The sequence below is a fragment of the Tauraco erythrolophus genome, chromosome 21 (genome assembly GCF_009769465.1).
Source record: "Tauraco erythrolophus isolate bTauEry1 chromosome 21, bTauEry1.pri, whole genome shotgun sequence".
Classification (NCBI taxonomy): Eukaryota; Metazoa; Chordata; class Aves; order Musophagiformes; family Musophagidae; genus Tauraco; species Tauraco erythrolophus.
The window spans coordinates 5854528-5871324 of NC_141485.1; the positions used below are offsets into that span (position 1 = coordinate 5854528).

Sequence of the window (16797 nt, forward strand, 5' to 3'; positions counted from 1 at the left end):
TGCCCCCGGCACGGACCCAACCACCGGTCCCCCGCCCTGCGACCGCTGCTCAGACCCCACCGGCCCCTCTGCCAGTCTGTTCCCGAGCTCCCAGTATGGCCCGCGGGGGGTCTGGCTGGTACGCGCCCCCCAGCCCCGGGACGGCCATGCTCACCGCGCCCGGTGGGGATGGCTGCCGGTAGCTCAGAGGTGTCGCTCCAGCCGCGACGGACGAATTACTCACGGGCCCGCGGCGGTCAAGGCGGCACAGTCTGGGTCCTGTCGCGGCAGAGCCAAGCACCGGTGGGTCCCGCCGTGGGGCCGGGGTGACGCGGGTGGCTGCCGAGGGCGTCCCCCCACCCGGGGGCAGCGCCAGGGACAGCCCTGAGGTAAGGAGCGGGCTCATGTCCTCCAAAGCCTCGGGACGCAGCCCGGCCTCACAGCTTGTGCTTCGCTCCCGCCCCGGTGCCAGGGGCCCAGCAGCCCCCCTCAGCAAGGGGGGGGCCACGCCACACCACGAGGTCAGTCCCTGAATTATCAGCTTCTCCTGGGCAAGCCGGAACGCTCGTCGCGGGACGCGTCGTCCAGCCGTCCCGGGGCAGCTCTCACGGGACCTTCGGCCACGAGCAAGTTCTCCGGGGCCGGCGGCAGCACTGGGGGACGAGCACCCTCCGCCTTTCACCCGCCCCAGCTCCACGCGGGGCAGCAAGGGGAATCTGGCGACCCCCCCAGCCCCCCGGCCGCGCCGGCGCTAGGGGGGCGAGTAGCGCTCTATGGTCCGGGCAGCCTCGGCGTGGAGGTGCGGAGCCTGCACCAGCACCTCAGCCGCCTTGTCCTGGCTCAGCCCCAGGTGCTCGGCCGTGAACTTGGCCAGTGGGTAGAGGCTCTCCATGGCCTTGGGGTCGCTGAGGAAGTGCGAGGTGTGGGAGAGCAGCTCGGCCGCCTTCTCCTGCTTGAGCCCCAGCTGGTCGGCGGTGAGGCGGGCCATGGCGTAGACGCTGTCGGGGAAGTCCAGCTTGGCTTTGCCATCGGGGCCAGCCGCGTGCATCTTCATGTGGCTGATGAGGTTGCGCTGCTGGGCGAACTTCCCGCCGCACACCTGGCACTCGTAGGGCTTCTCGCCCGAGTGGATGCGCATGTGCTCAGTCAGGCGGTACTGGCGGGTGAAGCGCATCCCGCAGGCGTCGCAGGCGAAGGGCTTGAGGCCGAGGTGGCTGCGCATGTGGCGGGTCATGGTGCCGCGCTGCGTGAACTTCTTGCCGCAGATGGTGCAGGGGTAGGGGCGCGTCAGCCAGTGCGTCTTCTCGTGCTGCCGCAGCGTGGCCGGGTCCTTGTAGGACTTGTCGCAGGAGGAGCAGCGGTAGGGCCGCAGGATGTCACCCAGCCCCGGGCCACCTTTGTCCAGGAAGGGCACAGCCTGCTCGGCCGCCGCTTTGTGGTAGAGCTCCTCTTCATTGTGGGCCTCCACATGGGCATTGAGCTGCTCGGAGCTGGGGAAGCCCTTGCCACAGGGGATGCAGACGTACAGGTTGTCGCCCAGGCTCTCCGGCTCGTAGCCCAGGTGGTTGCAGTAGCGGTCCAGCGCGTCGCCGGGCGAGGGGCCCTCGCTGCTGCCCGTCTCCTCGCTCGTGCTGTTATCAGGCTCCAGGTCGTTGCTCTCCACGCTGGGGTAACGGGGCTGTGGCGCCGTGGGTGGCGATTCGGCCTTTCCTCCCGCTCCATCTCCTTCTCCGCCTCCCCCTCGTCCAGGTAGGGGCCCAGGGGCTCGTGCTTCATCCAGCGGTACATCAGCTCGCGCCCGTCGGCGCGGGGCAGCGGGGGCTCGGCGCAGGGCGGCGTGCTGCGGAAAGGGTCGGGAACGAGGGGGTGCCCCCCCGGCTCGCCGCCCGGCGGGGAGTCCTTGTAGGCGGCGGCGTGGCCGCCAGGAGGCCAGCGCTGACCGGGGGGCTGTCGTGCCGTGGGGCAGCGAGGGCTCGCGGGGCTCGCCGGGCAGCAGGCGGTCGGTGGGCAGGAGCTGGGCGGAGGGGCCGGTGGGGCTCTTCTTGGAGAGGTCGAGGCCGCAGGGCGGCGAGCAGTGGCGCTCGGGGGGGCACAGCCCGTGGGGATGCAGCTGGGCGCCCTGGGCGGCCGAGGCGTACAGCTCCCGCACTGCGTGTTGAGCGCGCCGCCGGCTCCACGGGCGAAGGTCCACGGGCCGCGGCGTCCCCGAGTAGCAGGCCTGGATGAACCGTGTGGCGGCGCGCAGCCCCCGGCCCAGCTTGTAGGGCGCGTAGCCCCCGCGCAGGTGACAGTACTTGCCGCTGCGTTTCAGCTTCTTCTTGCAAAGGGCCACCAAGCCGGGGATCTGGAGGTAGCTGGCGGCGGCCAGCACGGCACCCAGGCTCTGCTCGCTACCCGCTCGCACTCGGCCAAGCGGCCGGTGTAGATGAAGTCGAGGATGAGGCGGAAGATGCCGGGGCTCACCATCTCGTGGTCCAGGTTGAGCAGGTTGTCGTGCACCACCAGCGACTTGAGGTAGGCGCTGCTGGCCGCCAGGATGTTCTTGTGTGCGCGGAAGAGCGCGTTCTGCACCACGATGATCACGTCGCACAGGAAGCCCTTGGTGCGCTGCGTGTTCAGCTGCAGCAGCAGCTGCCGCGAGTGGCTCGGCACCTCCATGGCGTCCAGCATCCCACTCCTCGCCCGCCGCCCTGCAACACACCACCCGTCAGCGGCGCAATCGGCCCCGGGCGCTCGACCCACGCGTGGGGAGGGCTCGACCCGCACGTCGGGGATCTCACCCACGCGTGGATGGGGTGCGGGGGGGTGGAGGGGGTCGGGGCTCGGCCCCCAGCCCCGCTCGCCGCCAGCGTCCGGCCGCTCTGCGCGGCCGCCTGGCCGGTGCCACCACTTATATGGGGGCTCGCTTCTCGGCGGGCCGGGGGGGCGGGAGGGGGGTGAAAACCCCCGGAGCTTTTGGAGAAAGTGACATCACCGGCCGCCGCCAGCGCCGCGCCCCGGCCCCGCCAGCCCCCCGCACCCCCACGCCCACCTGCCGGAGGGGGCAACCGGGCCGGTGTCCCCCTCTACCCGTCCGTCCTCCCCTTCCCGGGGCCGCCGCCCGCCGGTACCTGCGCAGCGCCGCTGCCCCGGCTCCCCGCCGCGCCTCCCGGCTCTTATGCGCCCCGGTCCCGGGAGGCGGCCGGCCGTGCCCCCCCGGGCGCCCCCCGCCCCCGTTTCCTCTCCCCCCCAACCCCCTCCCCGCGAGGTGAGCGGGGGGACGGGCGGAGAGGGGGGTGGGGGGCAGCGGGACCTCCTCTTCCCGCCTCCGCTCCGGTGCCGGTCCCCCCCGCCCAGGTGGGTAAAGCCAAGCGCCCGCGGAGCTGCTCTTTGGGTTTGTTGTTTGGAGGATTTTTTTCCCTATTTTTAAATTTTTTTGGGAGGTGTGTGTCCCTCCCCTTCCCCCCCCCCCACCCCTCGCTTTACCTGGGCGCCCGGTGGCCTCCGCCAACCAGCCGAGGTCTCGGTGAACTCTCATGGCTCAGCCCCGGGGGGGCCGCCGCCGGTTGCTGCTCCCCTCCACCCTCCTCCTCCTCTGCTGCTGCTGTTCCTCCATACCCCGCTCTCCCGGCCGGTCCTACGGAACGGGAGGAGGAGGAGGAGGTGGAAGAAGAAGAAGAAGTGGTGGTAGAAGTAACAGCAACAGCACCAGCGTTCCTCGGGTTTCCCGACGCCGCCAGCTCGGAGGTGAAACCCGGGCTGCGAACTCCCCCTGACCCCGGCCTGAACTCCGAGCAGCGCCGCTGGCTGTTAAAGGGACGGCGGGAGGTTTTCCTCCTCCCATCCCCGGGCGGGCACCGACAAGCCGGGGCCCCCCCCTTACACACACCTCCCCTCTCTCCCCTAGCCCGGTCCTCCTCCTCCTTCTCCGAGTCCGGTTCCCCTCCCACCCTAGTCCTGGTCTCCAGCTGCCCAACTCGGGGGTCACCATCCTCAGGACATCAGCCTTCGCCCGGAGGCACCGATGGGGGCCAGAGGCCCCCCCTCGGTGCCTCCGGGCCAAAGCTGATGTCCCCCGTCGTCCTTCTCCCCCCCCAACCCCCGCCCCCCCTTCGGTACCCGCTCGCACGGCGCCATCTAGCGGCTCCCGGTGCGCACCACCCCCGCCGCTTTACCGGAGGCGGCTCCTCCCCGCGCAGGTGCGCGGTGAGACCCGACGGGGCGGGAGGTGGGGAACGGTAAAATGTGTGCGCGTGTGGTTTTTTTGGGGAGGGGGGGGTCTTGCTAGGGACCGGCTTGCTCTGTTTGAGGGTGCTGACATGCGTGGGAGGGGGAGCACCCAGTGGGGGGGTGCGGGGAGAGGTGGAGTGGGTGCTTTTAGCATAGGTTTTCCGGGGGGACGGGACCCTAATGGGTGCAGGTGATGTGGGGAAGGGGTTTGAGGAGGGGGGGGGAAGGCAGCCGGCCCTAATTTGCTGCTGGTGGGGGAGGGCAGAAAGCCGGGGGGGGGGGGGGGGGTTTTGGAGGGGAGGGTGCAGCCCTGGCGCCCAGATGTGCAGTGGCGCTGCTCGGGTGGGCCAGAGGTTTGCGGTGGTTGGGAGGAGGGGGGAGGGGGAGGCAGCGCCACGTTTCCCCGCACTTCATCTCTCCAGGCACACCACCCCCCAAATAGCTGCCACGCCGGGGGTGGCAGCCTGGGGTGGGTGGGTGTCCCCCCCCTCTGCCCGGGGGAGCCGCCTCTCGCTTCGCACTTTCACTTCTCCTTCTCACGGCCGCAGCCTCTTGCACACCTCCTTGTGGAGCAAAGCATCGTGATGGGCACCTCCGGGCCAGCCGCTAATTCTGGGGGGGTCTCCCTGACACCCCCATGACCTAAGCAGGTCACCCCGAAAGTTGGCTGTCTCTCCTAGTTGGGGTCACCCTGGGGTTTCACCTCATAACTCCAGTCCCTTGGGGAGTGGGAGCCAGCGTGGGGTCCCAGGGGCCGGGCCAGCACTGCAGGACCCCCGCTGCGCCGTCCCGGCCACTGTCCCCACCCCCTGGGACAGGATTTGGCCAACCCTGAATTTGGGAGCAAAGAGGATGGGTGCTGGCAGAGAGGGTGCATGGCGGTGGTAGCTGTGGTCCTCCTGGCTCAGCATTACTCAGCTGGAACTCATCTTCAGCTTCCCATGGGATCCAGGGTGCCCCAGCTCACTACAGAGACACCCTCATGGGGACCTGGGGGTGGCACCGCCCATTGCGGACCCTATGCTGGGCACATTCCAGGCACCGTCTCAGATATCCCCCTCCCTGCTCCCCATCCTGGGCTCACACCCACAGGGAGCATCAGGATCCTGAGAGCGGGATACGGGCGATTCCTCGCTACAGAGAAATGGTTTCATCCCAGCTCCCCCGGGCATTAATTTTCCACACCACTACCACCCCCTTCCTTTTTTTTTTTTTTTTTCCCCCCCCTCTTCAATTACGGCTGGAAGTGTTCAGGTTCTGGCAGCGAGCTCTGGCCGTCGCTGTGAGCGATGGCTCCCGCGGGCTCCGTCCCGGTAATTTATGGGGCTGTGCTGTATAAATCACGGCAGCGAGCGGCTCCCAGACAGCTGCGTCCCCCGGGGCCGGCCGGGACCCCGGGCTGCCCCAGCTACTGCTGAGTGACGCCAAGCCCCGGGGCTGCGACCGAGGAGGTGGGGGAAATGGAAAATCCTTCACCTTTTCCACCCTTTTTTGCAGCTCCTCTCCTATTCCCAGCCTCTGATGGGTGAGCAGAGGGATAGGGCGATGCCCGCAGAGGGTTGGGGCAGGTGGAGAGGGGTGTTCAGACACACTGATCTCACCCCTCCTGCCCTGCTCTGATTTCTGGAGGGACCTCGAGGTGAGCCCCAGCCCCAGAAGACCTTGACTGAGCTTGTGTGGCCGCATCCCGCACCCAGAGAGCCCAAAACCTGCTGGGACTCCCGCGGGTGCTGCGGCACAAGCTCAGCCCCGGGGAACGGGGGCCGCAGGGCAGCGGGCAGAGCCAGCGCCGGTGAAACAGGAGCGCGCCGGGAAAGGGGCATTTTGGCCTCAATGTGCTGAGCAATTGGAACCAGCTCTGGTTAAGTCATTGGCTCTGTTGGGAGGTCTGAGCTGGAGCGTCTCCCGCCCGTGCCCCCTCCCCACGATCAATCAAAGTTGCAGCAAATTAGCCCAGATGCTGGGAAGATTCGGTTCAAATCAGCTGTGGTTTGGATCGCGTTCGCATGCCTGGCTTCATGGGGACCTGGGCTTTGGGACAGGATACAGCCCCCCGGTCTCCGCATGGCCCTGTTTCCCAGCGCAGCCTCTCCCCAAAGCCCACACACATGTCTTTCGATTACGGCACGTTGCCAGCCGGGCCGCATCCGGCGCCGCCAGCAGCCTGCAGCCCCCGCTGGCAGCTCGCACTTCATTTTCCCGGCGTGCCGTGGTAGCGGCAGTTTCCCCCACGTCCCCACCACCGCCACCCTTGGCTTGCAGGGGGACGCACGACCCCTCCGCCCTTGCTGGGCTGAGGCCGTGAAACTCATGACACGGCTGAGCTGAGCTGTGCTGGCACGACGCGGTGCTGCCCACCTCCTGCCCCCGCTCCTGGAGTTGGGCAGGGCCGTGGGGTGCCTGCGCTGAGCCCTGCCTGGCTGCAAAGGGTGGCTTGGCTGGGGGCAGCCACGGACTTCTGCCATGTGCTCCTGGGCTGCCCGCCAACATGATGGGACCTCTGCAGGGTGAACGAGGAAAGGTAGAGGTCCCCCTGGCATGACACAGCCCCCACCAGCCATGGCTGCTGCACCAGCTGCAAGGCAATGCTAGGGTGGGCGAGGGGAGCCCCTCCTTGTGGGGTTGATGCTGGGGTGAGGTGATGGGACCCCTCCCAAGAGAGGTGATGCTCGAGTGGCTGAGGGACCCTTCCCTGTAGAGTGATGCTCAGATGGATGAGGTGACCCTTCCCCCACAGGGCAATGTTCCGGATAGCAGTGGGACCCCTTCCCTCTGTTCAGGTGCGTGAGGGACAGCATCACACAACGGTTGAGGTTGGGAGGGACCTCAGGAGGTCATCATCCAACCCTCTGCTCAAGCAGGGCCACCCAGAGATGGTTGCTGAGAACTTTGTCCAGATGGCTTTGGATATCTCCAAAGACTCCATCATGTCCCTGGGCAGCCTGTGCCAGATGCTGCCCTCACAGTGAAGAGATGCTTCCTGATGTTTCAGAGAGAAGCCCCATGGTTCAGTCTGTGCCCATTGCCCTGGTCCCGGCCCTGGGCACCACTGAGCCAAGCCTGCTCCATCCTCTGCACCCTCCCTCCAGTACTAATATACATTGATAAGGTCCACAAGCCTTCTCCAGGCTGAGCAGTGCCAGGGTCGCAGGCCTCTCCTCATAGGAGAGATGCTCTGGTCCTTAAATCTTCATTCGTGGTCCTTCGCTGGACTCTCCAGTATGTTCATGTCTCTCTTGTACTGGGGAACCCAGCACTGGACCCAGCACTCCATGAGTGGCCTCTCCAGCACTGAGGCAGAGGGGAAGGGTGCCCTCCCTCAAACCGCTGGCAACCCTCCTCCTGGCAAAGCCCAGGACACCCTCATCTCCTTTGCCCCAAGGGCACATTGCTGGCTCCTGGTCAACTTGGTGTACACCGGGACCCCCAGGGCCTTTTCTGCCGAGCTACTGTCCAGCTGGGAGGCCCCCAGGATATCCCGTGCCTGAGGCTGTTCCTCCCCAGGGGGCAGGGCTTTGCACTTCCCCTTGTTGAACTTCGTGAGGTCCCTGTCAGCTGGAGGAGGCAATGGGACTCCTTCCTTGTGAGGTGATGCTTGGGCAGACAAGGGCACCCATCCCTGCAAGGTGACATTTCATGGGGCAGTGAGACCCCTTTCTGGTGGGTGATACTTGATGGGGCAATGGGACCCCTTCCCTGCAGGGTGACACTCAAGCAGGTGCGGAGCCCATCCCTGTGGTGTGATCTTGGTGGGCTGATGGGACCCCTTCCCTTCTGGTGAGGCTTCATGGGGCTGTAGGACCCCTTCCTTGTGGGACCATGCTCAAGATGGTTGAGGAACGCTTCCAGCGGGGTGATACTTAGGACGAGGGAGGTGATGAGACCCTCATTGTGGAGTGATGCTGGTTCAGGACAGGCACCCATGTCTGCAAGGTGATGTTTTGTGAAGCAGTGAGACCCCTTCCTTATGGGGTGATGGAACCCCCTTCCCTTTCAGATGATGCTTGATGGGGTAGTAGGACTCCTTCCTCGTGGAGTGATGCTGTCAGACAAGGGCACCCATCTCTGCAAGGTGACGTTTCCTGGGGAAATGGACCCCATCCCTGTGAGGTGATGCTCGATGGGGTGATAGAACCCCTTCCCTTTCAGGTGATGCTTGGTGGGGTGATGGCACCCTCCTTTCTTACGGGATGATGCTCAAACAAGGGCGCCCATACCTGCAAGGCAATGTTTCATGGGGCAATGGGACCCCTTTCTGGTGGGGTGTTGCTTGATGTGGCAATGGACCCTTTTCTTGCAGGGATTACACTCAACCAGGTCAAGAGCCCATCCCCGTGGGGTGATGCCTGGTGGGGTGATGGGACCCCTTCATCTTTCAGGTGATGCCTGATAGGGGTGATGAGACCCTCCCTTTCTTGTGCGGTATGCTCAGAGATGAGCAACCATCCCTGCAAGGCGATGTTTCATGGGGCAATGGGACCTCTTCCTGGCAGGGTGAGGAGCCCATCCCTGTAGAGTGATGCCTGATGGGTGATGGGACCCATCCCCTTTCAGATGATGCTCCCCTTCCTCATGAGCAACCCTCCTCCTCATCCACCACATCTTCCCCACCGCCCCGCTTTGCAAACCCCACGGGTGACCTCCCTCCCCTCTCTACCCCACGATGACGGACCCCCGTTCCACTCCACACCCCCCCCCCCGCCGCGACGGTGGGCCACGGCTCGTGAAAGCCACGAGAAGGGCAGCAACGGGCCACTCTCCGGGATGCGACACCCCCCCCAAACACTCCCCTCGGGACCACTCCCCCCCCACCCCCCCCCCACCCCCAACCGTCCCGGGCGGTTGGGTGGGGGGGGGTGAGGGGGAGCGCTGTCCCCGAGGGGGCGGCGGCGGCGGAGCTGCGCAGCCGGTTGCGGTGTGGCCGGCCCCGTTGCTGACTAATCCCGGGGCGGAGTCACGGTTGGGCGGGGAGCTGCTGCGGCAGGCGACCCCCCCCCCCGCCGCCATCCTCCGCCGCCCCCTTCTAAGAGCCCGACGGGGGGACATTGTTGCTGCGTGGGAAAAAAAAATAAAAGGGGGGGAAACACCCCCATATCCCAGGGGTGGGGGGGTTAGGGATTTTTTGGGGGTCTGGCAGCCTAAGCCAGGCGGTTGATGGGGTGGGGTGGTTTTTTTTTGGGGGGAGCTCATTGCTGGACCCTCTGCCGGTATTCGGGGGTGTAGTGAGGAATGGGTTGGGAGGGGTTGGGGTCGTGGCCGGGCCCCCATAGCAGCGTGCGGCCGTTGCGCAGCGGCGGATGCTGCCTGTCAATGTACAACGCCGCTGTTGCTGTGGCGACCGGTATGAGTGCTTCCACCGGAGCGAGTGAGGTCAGAAGGCTCCAGCAGGAATTGGGGGGGGGGGGAATGGATGAATAAGGGGGGGAACACAGGATCCCCCTCATGTCCCCTCCCTAAACATGGCTTTAAGCCCATCTTGGGGGGTTGCTGGTAGTTGGGATTGGGGGGGGAGGAGGGGGCAAAATTAATTCAGCCCGAAAGCCACAACCTGTCCAGCTCTGGGACACTGGTGGCTTTTGAGAGACCCAGCCCCAGTTGGGAGTGGGTCAGGCCCCGCTGAGGCTGGAGGAGTCGGGCAGCAGGGTGCTGCAATGGGGTGTCCCCCACATACTCTAAACCTGCACCCCCCACCAGTTTGTGCCGCCCCATCTTCCCGCGGGCAGTGGGCTGGCACCCATGGGTCCCACAGCTGGAGGGATGGGGGTCCTTACTGGGGGCAGGAGGGAGGTGTTGCCCAGGACATTGCCGGGTTGGAGTGGGCAGGGGCACCCCCAGGCTGGTACTCACGTGTGGGCACCCCTGGGGCCCTATACAACCCCCCTCCCATGATGGGGGGCTCAGGCAGCCCCACGGTAACAATGCGAGGCCATGCATCGGGCTCAGTGGGTGGTCATGGGAGATGGGTGCCCTGGGTGCCCCAGGCAGACAGTTTGAGGGCTGAGGCAGGGGGTCCCCCACACTCAGCCCTGGGGTTCACAGGACCCTCTGCTCCTGTCTCGATGGTGCCCCTGGGTCTAGCGGCAGGTGGACGAGGATGCGGGATGCTGAGTGCTGCTCCTCTGCACACCGCGAGGAACCGGGATCAGGAGATCGGGGTGGGGGGGAAACGACACCGAGGGTGGGTCGCGGGTCCCGGTACAGCCCGGACCCCCTACACGACTCCGGGCCGCTGTCCCTCCCCCGCGCCGATATAAATAGTAGCGTCTTCCCGTTCCCTAAATTTCCTCGCTGACGTAGCGCTCACGTCATTGTGTAGGTTGATGCTTTTCTATGAATGAGCCGAGATCCCCGTTACTACGAGCCCGATCCTAAAAAGCCCCGCGCGCTGCGGACAGCGCAGCACCGCTACCGGCGCCGTCCCCCGCCGGGAGCCGCGGGGCCCCGGGCCCGGGCAGGGAGGCGCCGGGGCCCGCAGGAGGTAAGGCACCGGCAGGGCTGGCCCCCAGGTAAGCAGAGACGGAGCCCGGTGCGGGGGGGGAGGGCCGGGCGGGCCCCGCGGCACCGGCTGCTGCACCTGCTCGCCTGGGGGCGGGGGAGGGGGGGCACGGACCGGGGACCGGGGCGGAAGTGGAGGGGGGGGGGGGCTCTGCGGCGGGCGGGGGCGGTCGGTGCGCCTGGCGCCGCCCACGTGCGGGGCCGGCGCCGCGCGGGGCGGCGGGGCGGCGTGGGGGCGGCGGGGCGGCGGGGCGCGCGCCGGCGGGGGCGGTGCGCGGGGCGGGCGCTGTGCGCGGAGCCGCCCGGGAGGCGCACGGCGGGGCCCGGCCGCCCGCACCTTGCGGGGTTGAGGGGGGGGCGGGGAGAGGTGAGGAAGAGCGTCCGTCCTCCCCCCCACCCCGTGCTGGGGTGACACCGGCTCCCGCTGTCCCCCGCTCCGAGCCTCGCCGGGTCCATCCTCGACGGGACCCCCCCCAGCCCCATCCCGCGGTGCCACGGTGCCCATCACCGCCTTTCCACCACCACCCTCGGGTTCCCCCGCATCCCGGTGCCCCCCGCCCGAGTGCTGCCCGGGGGGGGGGGTGTCGATCGCTTTCACCCCGGTGCTGCCCCCGGGGCGTCGGAAGAGCGCGGAGACCGCGTCGAGGAGAGCCCGAGTCAGCGCGTCGGCACCTTGGCTCTAGACTGCTTACTGCTGCGTAGGGACAGGACAGTAACGTCTACAGTCATGGCTACTGAAGCTGACCCACCGCCGGCACCGGCCCGCCCCGCCGCCGCCACCGCCACCGGCCCCGGCCCCGGGCCCGCCGCAGCGCCGGGGGGGGGGGGGGCGCGGGAGCTGTCCGCGGTGCTGAGCCGTCGGGGAGCGCTGCCCGCCGGGGAGGGGGCGGGCGGCGGGGCGGGGCGGGGAGGGGGGGGATGTCCCGGTGCCCGCCTGACCCCGCTCTCTCTTTCCCCCCCCGCAGACACCGAGCCCCCCCACCCCCCCCGGCGATGCCCCCCCCCCCTCCCGCTGCAGCCCAGGTAGGGGGGTCCGTAGCGTGGGCGGACAAGCGTGGGAGGGCGGGGAGCGGGGCGGAGGGGAGGGAGGATGCTACCGACACCCCCCCCCCCCCCCAACAGCACCGGGAGTCCCCCCTCTCCACCCCGCGCCGCAGGTGGGGGTCGGGCGCGCTCGCAGCGCGTGGTGGAGCCGCCTCCTCGCCGTCGTCAAGGCACCGGCTGCCCCCCCGCCCCCCCGGCCTCCCCCCGCCCCTCCGACGCCGCCCGGGCGACCGTGGCTTTAGATTGTTACTGTGCCGCTGGGGGGGTAACAGTCTACAGCCATGGTCGCCGGCCCGGCGCACTCGCACCGCGGGCAGCACCGGCCCCCTCCCCCCACCCCCGGGGGTACCGGAGGCGGCGGAGGAGGGGGCGAGCGGGGGGGCGGGGGGGGTCCCGTCGGGGGCGGCCCGCCTCCCGGGGCAGTAGGAGCTCACATGCAGGGTGCAGCTCGCCGCACATCAACTCTTACTGTTCGGGGGGGCGGGCGCCGAGCGGCTCCTCCTCGGGCAGCAGGAACGGCGAAGACTCTCCTCCCCCCTTGACCCCCCTCCATCCTGCCCCCGCCCCGTAGAGCCCCTCACCTGCCGTCCCGGTGGGGCCCCGGGGCCGCTCGGGGGCTGCCCCCGCCGGGCTCATCCGGCCGCATCTGGAAGCGGCTCCCGGAGCGCGTCGGTAGCCGCGGTCCCGTCCCCCGTCCCCCCACCACTCTCCGCCGCCGGTGTGCGCGGTGCTGGGGGGGCGGGGGGTGGTGGGCAGCGGGAGCGGAGCGCGGCCCGACGGCGGGGCTGGAGCGGCGGGAACTGAGCGCGGCCCGACGGCCCGGGCCGGGGCGGGAGGCGGCCGGGGGCGGTCGCAGGTTGCACAACCCGCCCGGCGCGGCCAGGAGATTCCTGAGCGGCGAAGTCAGAGCGGCCCGGCCTGCCCCGACACCGGGCACCGGGCCCTCGGCAGCCGCGGTGACTGGTGCCGGCCGGGCAGGGCCCCTCGCAGGGAGCCCGGGCCCAAAGCTCCGGGACGGCGGGAGGGTTGGAAGGGGCGCGTGACCGCACAGACCCCGGAGGGGTGGGGGTACCTAATCCCATGGAGGCTGGTGCCGGGGGCACCAGGGATGGGGGGGACAGGCCCAGGCGGGGTGAGGGTGGCAGTGGCAGGACAGGGACACAGCTCCAAACAAGGACCTGCAGCTCTGGCAGGGAGGGGGGGGCTGTAGCCCCAGCACGGGGCTCCCACGGGTGCCCCCAGACCACACTGGGTGCCACCTAAACCTGAATCAGGGCGGTGCCAGGCAGGGCCCCTGCCCATGTTCCCCCTCCCCAGGTCAGAGCAGCCCCCTCAGAAGCTCCCACCCGTCGGGGTCCTGCGCCCCGACAGCTCTGCCTCACCCTGATGGGCACGGCCACTGCCAGGTCCCCAAGGGCCAGCAGGGCTGTGGTTCCCCACCCCAGCCGTGGGGCAGGGAGAGGGACATTGCAGGCACCGGGGTCCCCGCCGTGTGCTGCCCCATCTCCTGCCAGTCCCCTTTGCCTCCCGCTCCTGCTCTTCCCATCACTGGCAATGGGCCGTGCACCGCACACCTCCAGGAAGTGGATTTTTGGGCAGCCCCACCAGCACCCAGGTAAATGCCAGCTGCGTTAGGCACAGCACACCGCAACTGTGCTGCCAAGGTGTCGCTGGCCACGAGATCAACCCTCCATCCCCTGGAAAACCTCCTGCCGTGCCCGGGGTGGGCAGCAGCAACAGCAGCAGAGCGCGCGGTCCAGGCCACAGCAGCATCCGGGTCATTCCAGGGCATCCCCAGGTGAGGGGACACGTGCCACGTGGCAGCGCCACAGCCCCTCAGACCCCTGCCCCGAGAAGGCTCCGGCTACGCTGTTGTTGTTTTGAAGGCCAAGTCTCTCCTGCTGACAACCCTGGAATTAAGTTTTTCTTCCAGAGTCCTTAAAAATATCCTGGATTTCTGACACAGAGGACTCAGCTTCCGATGGCGCTTCCAAGCCACTGGGCCTGGGCCAGCTGTCAGCACTGCGGGACAGAGGCCGTCCCAGCTCCCGTGCTCCTCCTCAGCACAGAGATGGCAGCGGTGCCGAGCAGGAACGCGGTGGTGCCGGGGAGGAACACGGCACCTGGCATGGCTGAGCTCTCCCTTGCCATTCCTGCAGCAGGACGGTGCTCGGCGGGGCACAGACACAGCACAAACACTGCCTTACCTCGGCCCTCGCTCCTGGCAGCTGGTGGCACTTTGGCAAGTGTCTCCGTGCACACCGGGAGGGTGGGAACCGCGCTTCCCAGGAACCTCCAGCAGCCATGACCCGACCGAGCCCCACAGCTGGGGACTGGACTACAAGGGTCCCCGCTCAGCCGGGATTTCTCTGTGTATCCCTGGGAGAGCACGTGGTCCCTAAAACAGCTTCTGGCTGAAGCCTGCGAAGCCAAGGGGCACCTGTGCCATGCCGGCACTGCAGGAATCCGGGGTGGTCCAGAACAGGTGAGGCTGGCAGGGGGCACGAGGAGAGGTGCCACTGCTGCCTCCGGAAAAGGCAGGGCAGCTGCCCGGCCGCCCTGGCTGCCCGCTCGCCGCACGCGCTGCTGTTGCCATCCGACAGCTCTTGGCGGAACGGCCTTTTGTGATTCAGCCGTGTTTATCCCAGCCCGCGGCCCGGCCCAGCGTGGTTTTCCATGGAAAACTTCCATCCAAACAAGGAGAGAAGGAGCTACAGCAGGAGTGACTCAGCCACAACTGGAAGCTTCTGCGGGTGAAGTGGGGGTGTATGGGGAGCTGTTCCAACGGCTTGGCCCTGCTGCCCAAGGGATGGCACCTGGCTCTGCCCTGCCCATGCTGCCACTCCCTCACGGGCAGGAGCCGGGCAGGCCTCCGGAGGAGCTGCGAAACACGTCACCTTCCCGGAGTGGCCCCCTCCCCAGCCGCCTGCGTCAGGCCCTGCTCATTGGGAGAGGGGAGGAAGAGCAGGAGATGAGTAAGGCTCAAACCCCGTCGTGATTTGCACCCAATGCCAGGCTCGGCAGGACGCCGCTTTTTCCAGCGCTGCCCACGGAGGCCCTTCCCGTGCCCCGGTGAGCCCGCGCAGGCGGCTGTCACGGGCGCGCAGCGGAGGAGGGCCTGAGTCAGCAGTGGCGCAGGGGCAGCAACGTGGAGAGCTGGGGAGGAGGAGGGGGTGTTGGCAGGGAGGCGGCAGCGCTGGCAGCGTCTCTGTTTTTCCTCATCTGCTCCTGTCCTCCTGGGACACTGGGAGAGGGCTGGGGGCTCTGCTCAGCTGGGGGGGCAGAGCAGAGGTGAAGCCCACCCCTGCCAAAATGCCCAGGCACCCAAGCCACTGGGTAACACTGTGGCCATCCCCAGCGCCTCCGTGGCCCAGGTCAGCACAGCACGGTGGCCACCTGGAGGCCAGGCTCGCCCCGTTGCCCTCTCAGAAGTGCCCCTTGCTCAGGGACAGCAACCATCACACTGTTTTGGTGAAAAAACCAACTGCCCCGGGACATTGTGGGTGGGGGAAGAGGAAAACCCCCCGTCACCGAGCTGAGAGCGTAGAGTGGCGGGGAGGACCTCGGCCAGTCTTGTCTCCAGGCTCAGCTCCGCGTGCGGCCGTGTTCCTGAAACAGCGGCGCAGGGACAGACCCAGATCCGCGAGGAACATGAGGGCCAGCACGAAGGTATCTCGCCGGTGGAAAAGGAGGCTGAGGGCAGGATTCCTTGGGCAAACCCTCCATCCTGCGGGGACACACGGTGACGGCCAAGGAGCGCTTCCCGCCTCCCATCACACAGGGGCCCAGCACATCCTTCCTCCCCTGCCCACAACCGGCACCTCCCGCGGACCAGTGCCGCGTTTATTTGGTTTTATTAATTGTTTAAACTGGTGCAGGAGCCAGGAGCCATCTTTTCACATTCCCTGGGAAGAGGAAGCAGGTACTGCAGCACCCAGCTCAGGCCACCCATCCCTCAGCACCCCTCCACACCCATCCGACGGAGCTTCTGCAGAGCCGGGCCCGGTCTTGCCTTCACCACATGCCTGGACTCCTTCCCCCCCACCACACCGGCAGCTGCGGGACTGCGGTGCAAGCCAGGCAGCGCTGCTCTGCCACAGCCTCGGTGAGGCGGCCTCAGCTGCAGCGCCTGCTCCGTGCCGCCCCACGGAGCTGCCTGGATGGCTGCAGTGTCCACTCCGTGCCGCCCCATGGAGCCGCCCGGATGGCTGCAAGTGCCCGCTCCGTGCCATCCCACGGAGCCGCCCAGATCGGGACGAGCCGTTGCGCTGGGAGATGATGGGAGCGAGCTGTAGCTCGGCAATGATCAAAGAGCCACCGGCGGGCCCGGCAAAGCGCTGCCTGCTGCCATCCTTCCCCAGCAGCTGAGGGCTTGGGTCGGGAGCGCAGCAGGGACCAAGGGCCTGGTGATTCGTCACGACTGGCCACCGTGCTGGCCTTGCTACCCTAAGCCGCATCCCTCCACCCTAAAAATGGCTTCTGGTGACCCCAAAGCCCCCGCCAGCCTCCCAGAAGCAAGGGCCAACCCGGGCTGCCCCGAGGGGAACCAGCCACATTCTCCTACCGCCACTGCTGTTGCGCCGCTGCGTAACGGGCACCAAGCAGAGAGCGAAACCTCACAGGCACGATGAGCCGCTCGCTTTGGCCGGGTTGTTTTTACGTGCAGCAGCTCCAGGGGCTGTTCCCAGCTGGGTGAACATGGAAAAGCGCTTCTGTGCCTGACCCCAGGCCTGCTCCTGAACCACAATGTCCTCACACCCCCCCACACGCCACCAACACCGCCTGCCCAGCTGCTTCCCAGCTCCCGCACCGGGGAAGCAAGGCGCATATTAAAAAGTTTCACCCATTTTCTCCCTTTTTTTACTGTTATATCGTGCTGCATCCCAAGAACCACGGTTAGAGAGAGGCCCTGTGAACACAGCCCTGAGCACAACTCCTCTGGGCTGCGCACTGGGAAGCCCATCCCACCCCGCAGCAGTCAGGCAGGACGCCTGCCATTTTAACAAGATTTCCATGTGCTTCTGGGAAACGACAAAGCCAAAAACATAGTGACAAGTTTTTCTTGTTCAC

General features: G+C 67.4%; 1 protein-coding gene across 1 annotated transcript; it reads right to left on the minus strand.

Annotated features, from left to right (window-relative positions):
- Positions 1-730: 730 nt before the first annotated feature.
- On the minus strand, positions 731-3496 carry HIC1 (HIC ZBTB transcriptional repressor 1). The gene is given in 6 exon segments (XM_086624778.1): positions 731-1689; positions 1692-1904; positions 1907-1942; positions 1945-2376; positions 2379-2669; positions 3445-3496. Coding segments are annotated over 6 exon segments (1983 nt in total).
- Between the last annotated feature and the right edge of the window lie 13301 nt (positions 3497-16797).